At 39.0% G+C, this 16,336-nt stretch overlaps 3 protein-coding genes across 3 annotated transcripts in view; 1 reads left to right on the plus strand and 2 right to left on the minus strand.

The window, feature by feature from the left end:
- Nucleotides 1-1,549, minus strand: part of rapgef5a (Rap guanine nucleotide exchange factor (GEF) 5a) — a 38,446-nt gene extending 36,897 nt beyond the window's left edge. The window contains exon 1 of the mRNA XM_026300516.1: nucleotides 1,163-1,549. Within this exon, the coding sequence (XP_026156301.1) occupies nucleotides 1,163-1,306 (144 nt within the window). The 5' untranslated portion in view covers nucleotides 1,307-1,549. The remainder of the gene's footprint in view (nucleotides 1-1,162) is intronic.
- A 10,217-nt stretch (nucleotides 1,550-11,766) lies between these two features.
- On the plus strand, nucleotides 11,767-13,357 carry il6 (interleukin 6 (interferon, beta 2)). Its single transcript, XM_026300533.1, has 5 exons — nucleotides 11,767-11,782; nucleotides 11,870-12,057; nucleotides 12,249-12,341; nucleotides 12,450-12,593; nucleotides 13,100-13,357. The coding sequence occupies exons 1-5, from the start codon at nucleotides 11,767-11,769 to the stop codon at nucleotides 13,334-13,336; spliced, it is 678 nt and encodes a 225-aa protein (XP_026156318.1). The 3' UTR covers nucleotides 13,337-13,357.
- Nucleotides 13,358-13,797: 440 nt separating this feature from the next.
- tomm7 (translocase of outer mitochondrial membrane 7 homolog (yeast)) lies at nucleotides 13,798-16,109 on the minus strand. The gene is made up of 3 exons (XM_026300384.1): nucleotides 15,965-16,109; nucleotides 14,836-14,884; nucleotides 13,798-14,383 (listed from the first exon to the last, which is right to left on the minus strand). The coding sequence occupies exons 1-3, from the start codon at nucleotides 16,065-16,067 to the stop codon at nucleotides 14,368-14,370; spliced, it is 168 nt and encodes a 55-aa protein (XP_026156169.1). The 5' UTR covers nucleotides 16,068-16,109; the 3' UTR covers nucleotides 13,798-14,367.
- Nucleotides 16,110-16,336: the final 227 nt, after the last annotated feature.

Below are 16,336 nucleotides of genomic sequence, written 5' to 3' on the forward strand. Positions count from 1 at the left end.
GATCCTATTCTCACATTTTCTTTTTAAATTAAAAGTAGAATTTACTACAACTGATTTGTTTCCACAAGACAATTTAATCATATTACCAAAATCAGGTTACAGAAAAACTGTAGCCTCAATCTCTAGGTCATTTAAAAACCTCTTAAAATAACAGGGTGCAAAATGACAAACATCTCCTCAGTGTACAGGGGCCCAACACTACAAACCTTCTATATTATTAGCACATTTGACAGCAGTAGGAATGGAAGTCCTAGCAATCCCGTTTGTGATTCCCACAGAGGGAATCAGGGACATGTTTTCATCTGGCTGCCACTGATGATGAAGATGAGCGGAGCCGATGCACTGAGCAGTTATTCGGTTTGTCAGGTGTGCTCGTTCCACATCAGGGCACCCTGACTCATACACATTTGCTGCTTAGTGAACCACTCATCACGAAAAGAACCACTGTAAGACTAAAGCTAGAATAATTAGTCGACCACTTACCTCTGATTTATTATTTAAGTCATTTATCAAGCAAAATAATCAATTCTGAACTTTAAGGATCTGCAGCTTTTCTTTGTTTCACATCATCTTAATTTAACATATTAAAGCTTTTTGTCTGTTAGTAGGACAAAACAATTTGAGATCACCTTCTGCCCTGACATTTAATCATGCACATAGTCATTATTGGTTGACAAACAATAAATCAGTGATTTACAAACAAAAAAAAAAAAGATAATTTGAGTGTGTGTGTGTGTGTGTATATATATATATATATATATATATATACACACACACACACACACACACACACACATACATACATACATACATACGTACGTACGTACATAGTGTGCATTTGTATAGTGTATAAAGTCGGTATCTGTGTAGGGGGTGGTTGCCTTGACTACCTGAGTGTGAAGGCATGGTGTCTAACAGCAATTCTGGTTATTATGGATGTAGAGAGCGCGCACACGCACAGACACACGCACACACAAACACGCACACGATGGCTCTGCGACAGTAATGCTTATAACAAAATGAAAACACCTGAGTCGTGACGGGGTTACCAAACAGCCTCGGCGCACAGAGCGGTTTCACGAAAGCTGATGGTTTACAAATATTCGTGGTTAACGTTTACCAAACACGGAAGGACGGACAGCGGTCGGTTTGAAATACTCACGCTCTTCTTCCGCAGGTGCAGCCCGTGCTTGAGTAGCCCCGGTAGATCCCGGATTTTGTGTTTGAGCTGAGCCTGGTCCCGTGCGCTCCGGTTCCACCGCAAGCCCGCGAGCAAGCCGTCCTCTGCGGGCTCCGAGTCCTCCATGGTTCTGCTTCTTCTTCTCCTCCCGTGTGTCCTCGAGCTGCCGCCGCCTGCCTCCGCTCCCGGTGTCTACTGTACCCTCACAAGGAGCACCGCAGCCCGCGCCCGTTCGCCATTTCCTCCCGCCTCGCGCTCACACTCAGCGACATGCATCTGCAGCCAACCCGCGCGCAGCCTTTAACGACCTACCGAATGTATTCCGCAGCACGCGAAACTGCTGCTCCACCCAATGGCTCGCGCGCCCTACTCCGGTGCTAACTACCAGGTTTATGTGTGTGTATGTGTGGGCGGGTTGGGGGGTCACAGGTGCATAGAAACATTGCATCACTTCCACCTTTATCTTTCCAAAGTGACAAAGAACAAGCGCCAGGTAAATTTAAAACCATTCTAACTGCTCTACTGCAGTGTATATATATATATATATATATATATATATAATATCATGTAAAGATATTAGTGTTTGGGGGAAGGGAGGAAAGAGACTGGCAGAAGGCACCGGGTAGACCTGCGTCATCACATTACCTGGCTCGGGTTTCCATAGGTAAACAAAGAGCAGCCACAGCCTGGTGTAGCCTACTCACATTAAGGGGACCGAAAGCTAGGATATTGTGGGGACTCAGCTTTTACCACGGGGACCAAATCCACGGTCCCCAAAATATCCATCAAGGTGGGATTGAATTAGATGGTGATGTGATCACAGGTAGGGTTAGGGTTAGGTAAGTAGTGGTTGTAATTATAGTTTAGGGTAAGTTTCCAGGAAATGAATGTCAATGTAAAGCCTCCAAAAGGAATCAAAACAAACACGTGCCCACATTTGTGTGTGTGTGTGTGTGTGTGTGTTATATTTGGAGGTCCTTTGCAGGTTTCAAGCTCTATTTTGTCTTGGCAGTATGAGAATGCTGTGGAGCCTGGAGCTTTACATTCCAGTTTAACCGGACACAGGTTAGCTGAAACATGAGAGGGTCTCAATGCTGCTGTCTCTCATGTGTTTCCTTACTCTATACTAATAGCCATCAAGCATTACTTTTTAAAAATTCCTCTTCCTCTTCCTTATGCATGTTTGCATAAGATGCTGGTGATAGCGTTGGTTTGAACCAGCCCTGGTGTGTGTCTTTATGTAATATGACATCATTTTAGTGACAGCCCCAGTTGCTGTTAGCTGTAGATTTCTGTTTCAGACTGAAACATTGTTTTCAGAATAACAGGAGTAGCCTGTCTGTATCTGCGTAATACTACACCTCTAGCAAATATCCTTTTTGTTAAAGCTAGTTTATTTTTGTACAGTTCTGTAAATTCAGGTTTCTTCCTACTCACAAGTGTCATCAGTTTCAGAAGTGCAGTATCAGCCAATATGGTGTCAGATTGATTTAAGTGACATGTAAATAGGAAAAACAGGATAATATACTCAGCATCTGTTTGTCTGAAGAATGAAAATCCAGAAGACTGAAGTTGTTCTGAAGTTATTTCCAAACTGCTCATTCTCTTCTAACCACCTGGATTAAAAGTATGATGTTCACGTCACAAAAAATAAAAACTAACCTCAATTTGAGAATGGGCCAGTGATGGCAGTGAGATGTCCTTCCTGAATCCATACAAGATAAACCAAATGAAAAAGTTCTGTAGTTAAGTTTAAGGATAAGTTTAAATTATTTCTGGAAAAATACGCATACTGGCGTGGAAGGGTAGTAGTAGTGTGTGTGTGTGTGCTGTACAGAATGAGCAAAACGATATATTGGACAGGATTTAGAATCACAACATGGAAGAGATGTTTAAAATCCTTTTTGCCAACAGCATATTTTCTGTCTCAGATGTGTTAATACATGACGCTCAAACTAGGGCTAGGTTTGTGCAAGAGCATAACAAAAGCAAGTTGGTTGTTACAGCCTATATAATGTATTTCTTTTTTTATTTATTCTCTCTCTCTGCAATATATATGTAAACCAATTTGTTTTCAGCAGATTCACTCACATATCAAAGACTGATTTCCATCGCATGTTATTTAACTAAAACAAAAACTTCTTTATTCTGAATTTGAATCCAAGAAAATGTGTGATATTCTCTATTACTAAAATAAGAATAGATTTTCTTCTCATGCAATCTTTGTAGCATTGTAAGCAATGAATGCATCGTGGGAAAAGAAATTCACCCTTATGCTTAAAAATGTGCACAGCCCTTAGGAAACTAGTGAAAGTGCAGTAAATTTAATTAAATAATTCAGCTGAATACTATATGAAAGGAAATTCATTTAAATTCAGTGGATTCAAGAGGATCTGAGCTTTATACTCCAGATGACATAAAACTGCGCAGGGTTCAGCTGGAGTGCAGTGGGTTCAGTTAACTCAGATGTCGAGCCTGCTTGTCTGATAGGACTTGTAATCTTGGATAATTGGCCCCTTTCAGGGACTCAGATTATACTATCACTGTCAATGGTAATGAACCAGCATATAGAGCTACTGTTCGCATCCGAACACACACGCGCACACACACACTGTCATGTATTTTGTGAAATGTCATTGTGTTTTCTCTTTTGCTGTTGTTTCTTTGCCCCTAAATCCCATTTTATCACCATTCTCACCATTCAGGTGTTTCATAGTAGGATTGGAAAGGGATGTCAGCTGCAACTACTGGAACACAGTGAACAGAAAACACCATGAAGACGGATTTTTAACCCTGATGGAAACAATGATAATAGATCTATATCCTGCTGAACAATGCAGACAAGCCGGTCAGGTTTTTGAAGTCTATTGTGTTTTGAAATCCATCATGTTGTAGTGAAAATGTCAGGAAAGTGCAGCGGGTAAATGAGGAGAGAGAAAACACATATAGATGATGTTAAAGCTTCTGAGAACTGATCTGAACTGAAATATTTTTCTATCCATTCATTATGGGGGAGGGACGGGTCTGGGGGCTGAAATTTTTTACGTCAAGTTAAAATATAGTCAAGTATATATGTAACACAATAAAGCTAATAATCAGGTTGGACGTTTGACGTGAATGTTGAACACCATCGTAACACACTACATGGATGGTAAATGAATGTTTTGTGAAGAGCTTGACACACTGCATTTGTAGAGAAAAATACTGTTAAAAATGCAAACCAGCCTGATGTCAATTATTTAAACAATTTCTCTGCGGAGCACTTGTTTTGAATGAGAGGTTCTCTGTTCTCGTGTGCAGCCTCAGGGTGCTATAATCTGCCAGAGTGCTAAAGGAGAGCTAAACACAATTACTGAGAACCATAGGCCATCATCCTTTTTCAGATTATCAGTCAGATAGCTGCCTTCTGAGATTAGGTGGAGAGTGCTGAAGAAGGAGCTGGGAAGCTCCAGATAGCTGTGGGAAGATATTACATTTGAGAATATTGCCAAAGATCCCCCATTAAAATAAACAGAGCCGTGGTTCGCCATGTCTTCTGCACAGAGGTCTAGAAGCTAATTTTCAAAGGACTTCAGTCAGGAGTTCACATGAAGCGGCTGTCTAATAACTTTCATAGTTCTACAGTAAATCTGAAAGAAGAAACAAATCTTGCAGTCAGATTTATAGCACCAGCATCTGTCTGAAAGTGAAAGAGGGAAATAAGGAAAACACTCACTGCCTACTGAATTGCTGAAGAAGCAAAAGAAGAGAAGGGGACTTTGGGGTTTCTTGTGCCGAGGATGATGAAATGTGCTGCTCTGCGGTCCCTGGAGAGGGCTGGTACCAGCCGCTGATAAACGCACACACAGTCCCATATGCACACACAGCAAAATCAAATAAACCTGATAGTACAGCATTTGAATGAGTAAGCCCAATATACTGGGGTAGTGCTTATATAGTACTGTACGCTACCCCAGGGTTACATGATGATGCACGGGCAGAAGAATGGATTACAGGGGGAAGGGAAATGGAGTAAAGGAGATGATAGGGGAAAGAAAGAGCAAGAGGAAAAAGAAGGCTGGAGCAAGAAGAGATAGGAAACCAATTACTATAAGAACGGAGAAAGCCTTTCATCTTTCTTTCGTCAGGTGTGCTTTTCTTTCACACTTCTTTTTTCTTTTCTGCCCCTCTCCTGCATGCAAATACAGTATCCACACACACATTGGCCAGACATCTCTCTTTATCACTCACATGCACACATATTCAGGACTCTCTTCAAACAAATGCACTCTTGATTAAATATTGAAGAGTGCCTGTGGGGAACAGAGTGGAGATACAATTCCTCTCGTCTCTTGCGGACTCTCCTCGTCCGTGGGAGAACGAGGGCCAAAGAGAGAGAAGAGAGGAGAAGTGGGAATGTAAAGAGGATGAAGAGGAGTGGAGAGAGTGAAGAATGAGAGAAGCGATTGGAAAGAAGAGAGAAACCAGCATGCAGGTGATGATAAGGCAGGAAGTGATACGGAAAGCAGAATCAGAAGGTAACAAAAAGTGAGGAAATAATAATGCGAAATAGAAACTATAACAAAATATGGCACACAAGGTCATGTCCCTTAGAGGGACATAAGCAAGACTCATACCATGTAAGAACTGACACTATTCTGTGCACTTAATTGCACTGCCCTTTAGTGCGTGGCATTTTTAGCCATGGCTCTGGCAGTTTGACGGTAGGTCAGACAACCTCTTTGGTCTAGACTGAAATGTCTCAACAAATAGATGAACTGACAGGAAACTGTGTAGGCTACAGACATTCGTGATACCGAGATGATGAATCCTATGACACTGATGTCCCCTGACATTTCATCACAGCATCACTGTGTGGTTGGCATTTACAGTTTTGAGTGACGTGATGAATTGTAATAACATTTTTCTTTAGACATTTATGTTTTATCCTGCTCAGTATTTTGATTTATGATCAAATGTCTGAATGAAACCTAATGTTCTTCCCATCATCCTTGACCATGTTTGTGTTTAGTGCTAACAGCACATGTTAGCATGCTAGCACACTAGATGGTGAACACATCAAACATAATACCTGATAAACATCAGCTTGTTAGACATTGTCATTGTGAGTGTGTCAGTATGCTGATGTTAGCATTTAACTCACACCATTACTGTGCCTACATGTGCAACTTCACAGAGCTGCTAGCATGGCTAGTTTAACTGAGGATCAGTTTACATCTGCACAACACTGACATTAATATCACGTAAGGATTAAAAATCATGGCAGTGGAAGAAACACATAAGATTTCACGCAGAAATGTCTTCTGTCTTCGTGGTGACGCAGATGGTCCTGCTGAAACAAGTTAAAAAACAGATGATAAATATTTCAGATAAAACAGTAATTACACATTGCAGACTCACACACATACTTATACTCGTAAACTGAAATCCAAACACACATCTCAGTGTTCACAGAACAACTCATGCAAGAGTCATATTATTGCTGCAGTGCGTGTTTCCTCAGGATGTCCCCCTTTCAGAGGACTGAATATATCGTCATACATGTCGTGTGGTTGCCATCTAGCAATGGCCCCACTGAACTGCAGGCTTAACAAAAGCTCAGTGTCACCAGCCTTATTCCAACCTCTTTAACCATCACATTGTTTTAGTGTAAACCTTACATACATTTGGGATTAGAGCATTAAGAGAGAAGCTTGTTCATACTGAACTCAGACTCTTTTATCTGAAAAGGTATGTAAATAGAGAGAACATGGCACAAAAAACACAAAAGGTATTATTTTGGTCCAGTGGGAACCCTTTGTAACATGTTAAGATTTCAATGCTCCAGCTTCACTTATAACCACAGAGAAGGATGTGCATCTGTAAACTACAATATTTTTAAATACCACACATCTGATCTTTGTTTTTTATTGGATCTTTTTTGATAAGAGAACAGATCATCACATGCCCAAACTGCATCAACCATCAAAGCCTCCAACTAAATATTTATACTAAGTTATTGGCCCCTTTTCATTTCTTGGTTGTATGAGCCAACTGCAGCCAATTTCAATGTGCAGGACTGTTTTAGGCCAATAGTGGAACTTCGGGATTTTTACAATGTCGTGGAGTACCTTGATTTCTTACATATTATTGATGTCACTGCATTAGCCAAAAACAAACATTCCCATTTGTCTTTACTTTAAATGGTTGGTCAAATAACTTCCTAGAAGTCATAGATATTATTTATTGATAAAATCAGCCCCATTATTTCAAGCATAGTTATGTTTATATATATTATTTTAAAGAATTTTTTCACAGCCCCATATGTAATAAGATTTTATATTATTTATTGTGGTAGTATTACATATGTCTTTTGCATATAACATGAAAAGACTATGAGATGTTCGTCCTGTATAGGACGAACATGTATTGTATTGTATTGTATGTATTGTATAGGTGGTTGTATATAGAAAAAGATGACTGTAATTCATGTCTGTGGGTAGACCAAATGTTACTAAAATGCAAATCCAAAAAACATGCACTATATTCACATGTATAGACTTAAAGTAAGCTAATTATAGTGTCTGTTCTTATACAAAATCAATAAATAATGCACACAGTGAGAATGTATCTGGCTTATTCTGATTATTGAAATCCAAGTATAAAAGATATTAAAGCTGGAAAATGAAATTAAGATGGTTTTATATTAAACTTGTACAGACAAAACTACCACAGTTGCACACATTCACCCTTATGTAACAAATTAGACCAGTTTTGTAGTCAAGTGTTCATAGCAAACTGATTTTCCCTAATTTGTGTTTCATTAAAAATGATTTTTTTTAAAAGAAAGGTTTTGACTGATTAGACACTAAAAGTTTTTTCCAGGGTGTATTTAAGAAGGGGTTATGTTGAAGAGGCTGGTGGTTATAAGGAAAGACCAAATGGGAATTTTGCTGGATCTTACCATTTCCCTTGTACATACCTATATGCAATAACTGACTACAGCCAGCATTAACTATAACATATGTGGTAACTATATGTGGTAACTATATGCATATGCACTTGCAGACATGAAAGTCTATCTACTGCAACCAACTGATCCCTCCCTTTCTTAGTCATAAGAATTCAGTGGAAACATGAGAGGAACAAAGCAAAATATATAGAGCGAACTGACGCACAATGACCCACTGATTTATTTCAGTGAAAAGCTGGAGGAAAAAGAAGAATATGAGCAAAATTCAGACTTCACTTATTGATCATACTGTACTTATATTGTAGTATGTGAGTGGTATATGTAGGGCGTTCTCTATTGAGTTAAATGGTCCTTACATGTGGTCATATCAGGTCTGTCTGGTTTTGCCTTGAATGTAAACTCATTTGAAAGGTTAGTTGGTGTGTTATACAGTTACAGTGTGTTATACAACACTGGGATAATTCCTACCCTGCAATTTGGTCCCAAACTGTTCCACTGAAGATTATATATTGTTTGTTGGATAGGATTAAACTGAAATTCTTTCAATACACACAAATATTTTTGCTTAAATCATCATTTTATATAAAAGCAAATGACAGATTTTTTCATTTGTAAGAACGTTTCGAACATTTATGTGGCAGAAAGTATGACAGAGCGAAGTTTGAATTTATATAAACAAAATGGAGAAAATTTGAAAGAAGACAAAGAATTGTTTCTTAGAACACCACTCTTCGAGGAAAAGCATGCAGTAAATCGTGATGTGCACTCACTCCAAGCTGCTTAGTGTTGTGTATGTTAAGCCCCTTTTAAAATGCAAAGTAACAAAATATGGAAGAATAAACTTTACATGCACACACACGTGCACATCCTGAGCAAATCCCTTTACCATCCAAGTAGGACAGAATAGAATTCAAAGTATATAATTGTTTATTCAATTTCTGAGTATTTTAAGTAAGAGACAGGATTTGGCTTGTGTATTTTGTGGTCAACAATAAACTGCTTTGGTCACAAAAACAAAACTAAAAAAGAAAAGCAGAAATGAGAGTCTGAAAGACTTTCAGATGTCCATCACTAGTCATTTTTTTTCCCCAAATCAAAAAGCCAAGCAGGACACTCACACATACCATGTCAATGTATGCAAATTAGTGGATATTAGAGTTTCAGGTTATTGCAATGAATTTATTAGCGCATGTCAATGTAAGAAATTGAAAGTGAGCTTTACAGTCTGGAGGAGAATCATCACTTCCCAGTAACATCCGATACTGCACCACAACCACTGAGCTATTCTAAAGTCTAAAAGTGTCCACTGAAATTACCAAAACAGTCCCCGATCAAAAATGGACACAATTCCATTCTTACAACACCCTCAGTAGTGCCAGTCCAGCATCAACTAACATGCACAGTTAGTGGTTTCTTTAACCCAATTTGGGAGTTCTCTTCCCAACAGAGGGAAAGTTACACTTCAAGAATAGCAGCAGGGGGAACTAAAATGAATAAAAGTATTAGTGCGACTGTGAAGTATCACACAGAAGTGTCTTCGAATTAGACGCAATTTACTGAAGAAATCAACAGGTGTATCCAACAGATCTATGTTTACGAGCTGTTCCCGTTCTGTTTGAAGCAGCAATGATTATTTTTGCTGTTCAAAAGACAAACTACCAGAAACAAATCAGCATTGCTCATATTTCCAACACATTTGCTGGATAGCTAACATTTTCTTTTAATCTTTTATAGCAAATTTCAATTTCATAATAATTTTCTAAGTAACCAAGTCTGTATCAACTGTCGCACACACCACTTTCACCCCAAGACTAAAAATTAACAACAAAAGGGAACTCCTTTGACGTCACTATAGGGAAACCCAACCAATAAACAGGAGCCCTAGCCTACCACTCTGTTGGTAATAATATAAATCGGGTTTTTCTAAATAGCGATTGACCTACAATATGGATTTTGCAATCCTCCTTCAGTGAGAAAATGATTGCAGCAATCAAGCTTCTCTACCATCATAATTAAACCTGCAGGATAAATGTCCATCCACAGTAAGAAATGGTCACCATTGGATAATTTAACACTTTTCTGAACCTTGAGAAACTCAGCAAGTCAGCACTGGCTCAGCACTTTACCCTTTCATGTGAAGAGGGCTCACAAAACGTTAACTCCACTCTGATTCATGACTCCTTGTTAGGACTCACATTGTCCTATTCCAGTTGTTTCTCCTTCTCTTCCTGTACCAATAGAGAAGACTGAAACGGTGGCACTTTATTATAATTTTCTATTCTGATGAATCTTTAGAACCAGAGGAGACTTTTTAGTGTTGTTCTTACAGACTAAGCTGTAAAGAGTTTTTGAAATTTAATATGCAAAATATACTTTTAACAAACGTTTAAACTTGGAGAGAAATAAGGACAACAGGAGTGCATCCCAGTACACTGGTGCTCTATGAAAAGAAGTCAGGTATTACAATGTTGGTGTGTGATACAGAATCGTGTATAAGAAGGGCTGGATGACGGACTGAAGCCCTTCAGGCCACGGCATAAAAAGTTGACTTCTAGCTTTTTTTTCTTGGAAAAATATTTTTTCTCTCTAATTCTGGGGGACAAAAAGTCAAAACTAATAAGATATAAAAAATAAATAAAGTTTTCTGAGGAAAAAAATAAATAAAAATGATATAAATAAACAATAGTCGCCTAATCCTTTTCTATAGATAAAAGAACCAATACAACTGTAGTAAAAATCCTGAATTCAAAATCTTATTGAGTGTAAGTGCAAAAGCATCGTAAGCAAATTTGACTTAAAGCCTCAAAAGTAAAACTATACCTATTCGATCAGTGGATTAGTGTTTATGTTGTAGCTGGTCGAGGTAAAGCTAGTTATAGCTTATAACTTATAATATAGTTAGTCCATCTGCTCCCAAGACAAGACATATTATCCAGAAGGGACAAATTCCTTATCTGCCAATAAAAACAGTACAAATACCTATTTGATTGATGAGTGTGACAGATACTGATGTTTTCACTTGGTCATGTGAGCGAAGAACATCTTACATTACACACACTAGTGTTTGCATCAGCACTGGGAAAGAAAGGCTTGGGGAAATACTCTGGGGTAGGCAGCTCATCCCCCAGCTTCTAAGTAAAATGGAAAATCTACTGGTATTGTGATATTAAGCTACCACACACACACCCCACTGGAATAAAACTATGCAATTGTTTGGTTTTGAGTGTATTTTCCCTTTTAATTATTTGACTAAAAATATAATAGGGATTTTTTTTTCAGAATTATGTGATTGGTGACAGTGTGTTTTGGGCTTTATTAATTAATATTAATAGTCAGTTGTTGAATGAATTACTAATAACTAATTAATCATTACTGATTTGGCCAATGAGTAATTAAATAGCACTTTTGGAACATTACGAGTATATTCATGAAAAACACATCAACCAGCGACGGATGCTGGACCGGATTTTTTTCGCAATATATTAATTCCTTCCTGCCGCAGATGGTGTTGGGAAATTCCTCCAGTCTGAAGGGTATAAAATGACAGTTCATAGAAGAGACCCGGCAACCCCATCAGGACTTAAGAGCCCTCAGCATCAGTGGAAACTCATCCAGTGACTCACAGCAGCGCGACATGCCCTCTGAACTCAGTAAGGGACTTCCAGCCTGTGCTGTGCACGTTTCCTTCGTGTATTCATCCTTTCATTCATTCACTCTGGCTCTTCCTGTCCGCACAGACGCGTACCTGCTCTCTGCAGTGATGCTGGGAGCGCTGCTGATGTGCGCTCCCGGAGCTCCGGTTGAAAACGCGACCACCGAGAGCCTGGCAGGTGAGACCTCAGGTGAGGAGGAGGGGAAGCCCCCTAACCAGCTCGCCGCGGTTCTGATGTCTATCCTTGGCGTAACCCAACAACACAAGCAGGAGGTAAGACGTTTGCAGGAGTTGCTTTTCTTTCAAGCTGACTGGACATGAAACGAGAAGGTTTTTGTGCAATCCCGAGAAAGTTTTTCTTGTTGTTTTCTGAGTCATATTTAAAGTTAGAGTTGGGCAGACTGGTGTAAACTGTACTCCTCATCATCATTCATTTTTTCCTTCGGTCATCTCCCTCCTATCAGTTTCAAAAAGAGTTTGTAAATATGGGATATGAAACGGACGACTACAAAATAGCCTCACTTCCAGCAGTCTGCCCCAGATTCAACTTCAGCAAGGTAGGAGGTCGCTTCCTTACTGATGCCTTTGTTACACTATGATCCGGTATCAGGCACAGACAGTGATTTTCTTTATTTTTTATATATTTATTTTGATCCTCTCTCCAGGAGGCTTGTCGCCACAGGTTGGTGGAAGGCCTGTCCAAATACAGTGCTCTTTTGAAGCATGTGGAGAGGGAGTACCCCAACAGTTCAATCCTCTCCCAGGTCAAACACAAAGTCGGGCCCCTGATCCAGCTGATCAAAGAAGAGGTGAGGAGGAACATTATAGACAATATCTGAATGTGTAGCTGTGTCCAGGCGCTGCCTCAACCCTGAACCTGATTGTATGTCTTGAATTTAAAAATAACACTAATACACTGGAAAATACTTCATTACAAAAAATAAAATAAAATAAAAATGGATTTATATTTATATTTAAGTTGTATTTAACCGCTGTGGTTGAGGTGGAAGCTTTTTGTACCATGTTAGGTAGTTTAATCACAATAAACTATAGCTAGAAATTACATGTAGTGGAGTAAAAAGTGTAATATTTAAATGTAGGGTTCTTTAAGTATTCAGCACAACCATAGACCTTATTAACATTTCACTGCTTGATATAGCTCATTGAGGATATTTGTCCCCATTGTCATTTCTTCTATCTTGTTTAAATATTCCTGATTATAAAAGACTGTAATATTACAAATCTAGGTTGTTAGTTTTATTATCGTGATGCAATGCTGCTTAGTTATTTAATGTCACTGTCATTTCTGCCACAGATGAGGAACTCTGAAGGGGTCACGGTGCTGACAGGCAGCCAGAAAGAGCAGCTGCTGAAGGACTTGAACCACCATGACGCTTTCCACCGAAAGATGACTGCACACAGCATCCTGGAACAGTTTCACATCTTCCTTGTCGAGGGCAAAAGGGCACTTTTTAATAAAAAAGCCAAGCACAGAAGAAGTGCAATCAGGAGCACTATTGCACCAACACATTTGTTCTATACCAAATTTTAAAAAGTAATAAAATTGAATGAAAGAGTTCCCTTAGAGAGATGATGGGTGAAGTTAACACTGTTCACTCATCATCCTCATACTCAAAAGTGTTTTTTAAGGGAGAATCATAAAAGTGCCTACTGTGAGTGCACCAAGCTCTATATCAATCTAGTGTACTATGTGTTTATAGTAAATCCGATGGCTTGAATCACCCACTATTGTATAACTTATTTATACTATTCTCAGTAAAGCGTGTTATTTATTAGTCAAAATCTGTAAATGCACTATATTTGTACTGAAAATATTATTATTAAATTAAAATAATGGTGTTATCAATATTTTTTTTACTTTTCTGTTAACGTTTTATTTTCATGTGTAAATTAACTCACTGTTTACTTGATTACATTTCAGTGAGCCCAGCTCTGAGCACAGTGACTTAAAGGAGTATTTTGTACAAATACAGAAATAAAAACACAACTAAATTCCAAGATTTGTGGCTGTCATTTTTCAACAACACCCTTTTACTCATACGTTTGCATGGGGCTGGAGAGACCAAGCCAAAACAGTTTGTGATCTGTGAATAATCTCTATTATCGTATATTTCTGACATCTGTGTGGGATCACCAAGCTTTAAAACATCACCTTCAACAAACCACCCAAATATACAAATAAATATTCACATAGTCTGTTTAGACAGTGTGATATTTCTTTGAGGATTTATTACTTTTTTTTCCCAGAAACTTTAAATTACAAATAAAAAGAGGAAACATATGGAACAAATGGTATATCCAAACATCTGGGTCACACATTCAGAAAATAATCCACTCTCGTCCAGTCAGACAATTTTTCGGAAACAGTCTTGATTTCGGCCGACAGCCTCCATATATTTACCGTATATAATACAGCCATTTACAATATGACCGCAGATAACATCAATGTATAACTTCTCAGGTGCTGGACAGTGTGATTTATGAAGAGGAAAGTGAAAAATAAAAGTCCATTTCCCAGATTTTGAATGACAGGTAGGTCACGTGATGTCGAGAAGAAGGTCCTCAGCCCCATATCAAACTACAGAAAATAAAGAAATATTAATAAAAAAAAGTTTCCCAGCTCACATATGGAGCCAAATTTACTATAAGGTTTATCATATTTATTTTTATGGTTATAAATGATGCACCCCCCCCCATTTATGAAACTGCTCTGAAAACAGCACCTCTCAGGGGGTTTAATGTGCTGCACATTTCAAACTGATGTCTCGTGTCACATCTAATTATACAACACGATTTTCATTTCCAGTTACTGACTGCATTCACTTTGCATACTCGCCCAGCTAATATCCAAATATATAGATGCTCTGAATTTACTGAACTCATTTCTTTTTTTAAACACACAGTGCTGTTCCTGATGAAGGTATCCCTGTGAAAACTTTTCAGTGTCACTTTCTGCACCATTCTGTGTGCTGCTTCTGAAATCACACATACGATTTAACAGGGTGCACAGATAAAATAATCTGTCCTCACCTCATGACTGTGGGTTCAGGCATTCCTGGATCTGCTCCTCGCTTGAAGCCTGTAAATCAAAAACCATAAAGGAGGACATTGGTTTACGATTGAGAAAACAGGCAAAATGAGCAAAATGAGCCTCGTTCAAACATATTATGGCTCGGTGCACACATTTACCACAGAAAATCAATTGTGCTTGCGCAAAACTATACAATTAAGTTAAAAAATTACAAAGATTGTGCCTGACAATTAGATCCACTTATTTTCCACTGGATGCTGCAGAATGTGATTCACTGAATCAAGTGAGTCAGCAGATTGTGTAGATTGTGTTTTATAGCAGCAGTGCATCCTGCTGTCAGCTGTGATGCTTAAGAACTCATTATTCTGTGAAATGTGACCATAACATCTGACTCACTGCCTCTGCCTTCCTCACACTCACAGAAGACAAAACATTCATTTCCCCAATAGATTAAGCTTCATTAAAGGTCAAAGGCCGAGTCAACTATGGTGCAACAGATTCCTAAGAACGAGGATGAGAGATCACTAGAAAGCTAAAAATAATGTTGCTCTGTTTCTGAATCTAAGGCGAGAACTAATTACTTTCGTCACAGGTTTTTCTTTTTGTCATGCAGTCTATGAAACCCCAGAAACTGAGGAGAAATGCCCACTATGAGCTGTCTGTAAATGAGATGCAAGAGAAAAAAATAAGGGTCAAGAAAGAAGGTCAGAGCTGGTGTTTCCAAAATGTTGAAGTTACAGGAGGTTCAGTCATAGACGGAGCTCACAGTCTCAGCCTCCTCAGTCCAACACAGAGCTCACAGGGAGCCAATACACGGTTTCACCGGCTCTGATTCAACAGTCCGTGCAAACACATGCAACATTTCCCACCCATTCATCAGCATTCATTACAGACAGGGGCTCAGTTTGAAGTTTACGACCACTTAGCAGCCATAGTTAACGGTCTTCCATACACTGTTTATATAAAGACAGGCAATGACTTTCCATGTTGGTTGAACCTTGAAGCTAACATTTTAATATCAGCCTACCGTCAAAGGCTAAGAACCAAAGCTAACATTAGCCGGCTAACGTCAGCGACGCATGTCTCCTCAGCCCGCCGCATTCCCCCCTGCTCTATTCGGATACTGACCCAGGTACAGCACGGTCGGGATGAAGCCCCATCGGATGACGAACTGACCGCACTGGAACAGCTGCTGCAGCCGCTGTTTAGTCTCTTTGCTCATTTTAGCCATGTGTTTACAGCGAGTAAGCTGCCGCTGCTGCTAATGCGAAGGACACTGAGGAAGAAGTGACGTAGCGGAAACCTGGTTGGAGACCTGTCATGTTCTGGGATAGGTCGCCACCTCGTGGGCAAAGGTGTTACTGCAACAGGCAAAACCTCAAAAACTGAAATTAATAAATGCCATTAAAGATTTGGTTCAATTTTAACTATTGCCGCCTCAGCAAAAGATAAATACACCTACTTTATCATTTCTCTTGCAGTTATTTGTGTAATGAATTC

The sequence above is a fragment of the Mastacembelus armatus genome, chromosome 11 (genome assembly GCF_900324485.2).
Source record: "Mastacembelus armatus chromosome 11, fMasArm1.2, whole genome shotgun sequence".
Classification (NCBI taxonomy): Eukaryota; Metazoa; Chordata; class Actinopteri; order Synbranchiformes; family Mastacembelidae; genus Mastacembelus; species Mastacembelus armatus.

Coding starts and splice junctions, on each gene's coding strand:
- tomm7 (XM_026300384.1), bottom strand. CDS start 16,067: ATGGCTAAAATGAGCAAAGAGACTAAACAGCGGCTGCAGCAGCTGTTC. Junction 14,885..15,964: donor CCCGACCGTGCTGTACCTGG/GTCAGTATCCGA, acceptor TTTGATTTACAG/GCTTCAAGCGAGGAGCAGAT.
- il6 (XM_026300533.1), top strand. Junction 12,342..12,449: donor CCAGATTCAACTTCAGCAAG/GTAGGAGGTCGC, acceptor TCCTCTCTCCAG/GAGGCTTGTCGCCACAGGTT. Junction 12,594..13,099: donor TCCAGCTGATCAAAGAAGAG/GTGAGGAGGAAC, acceptor TTTCTGCCACAG/ATGAGGAACTCTGAAGGGGT.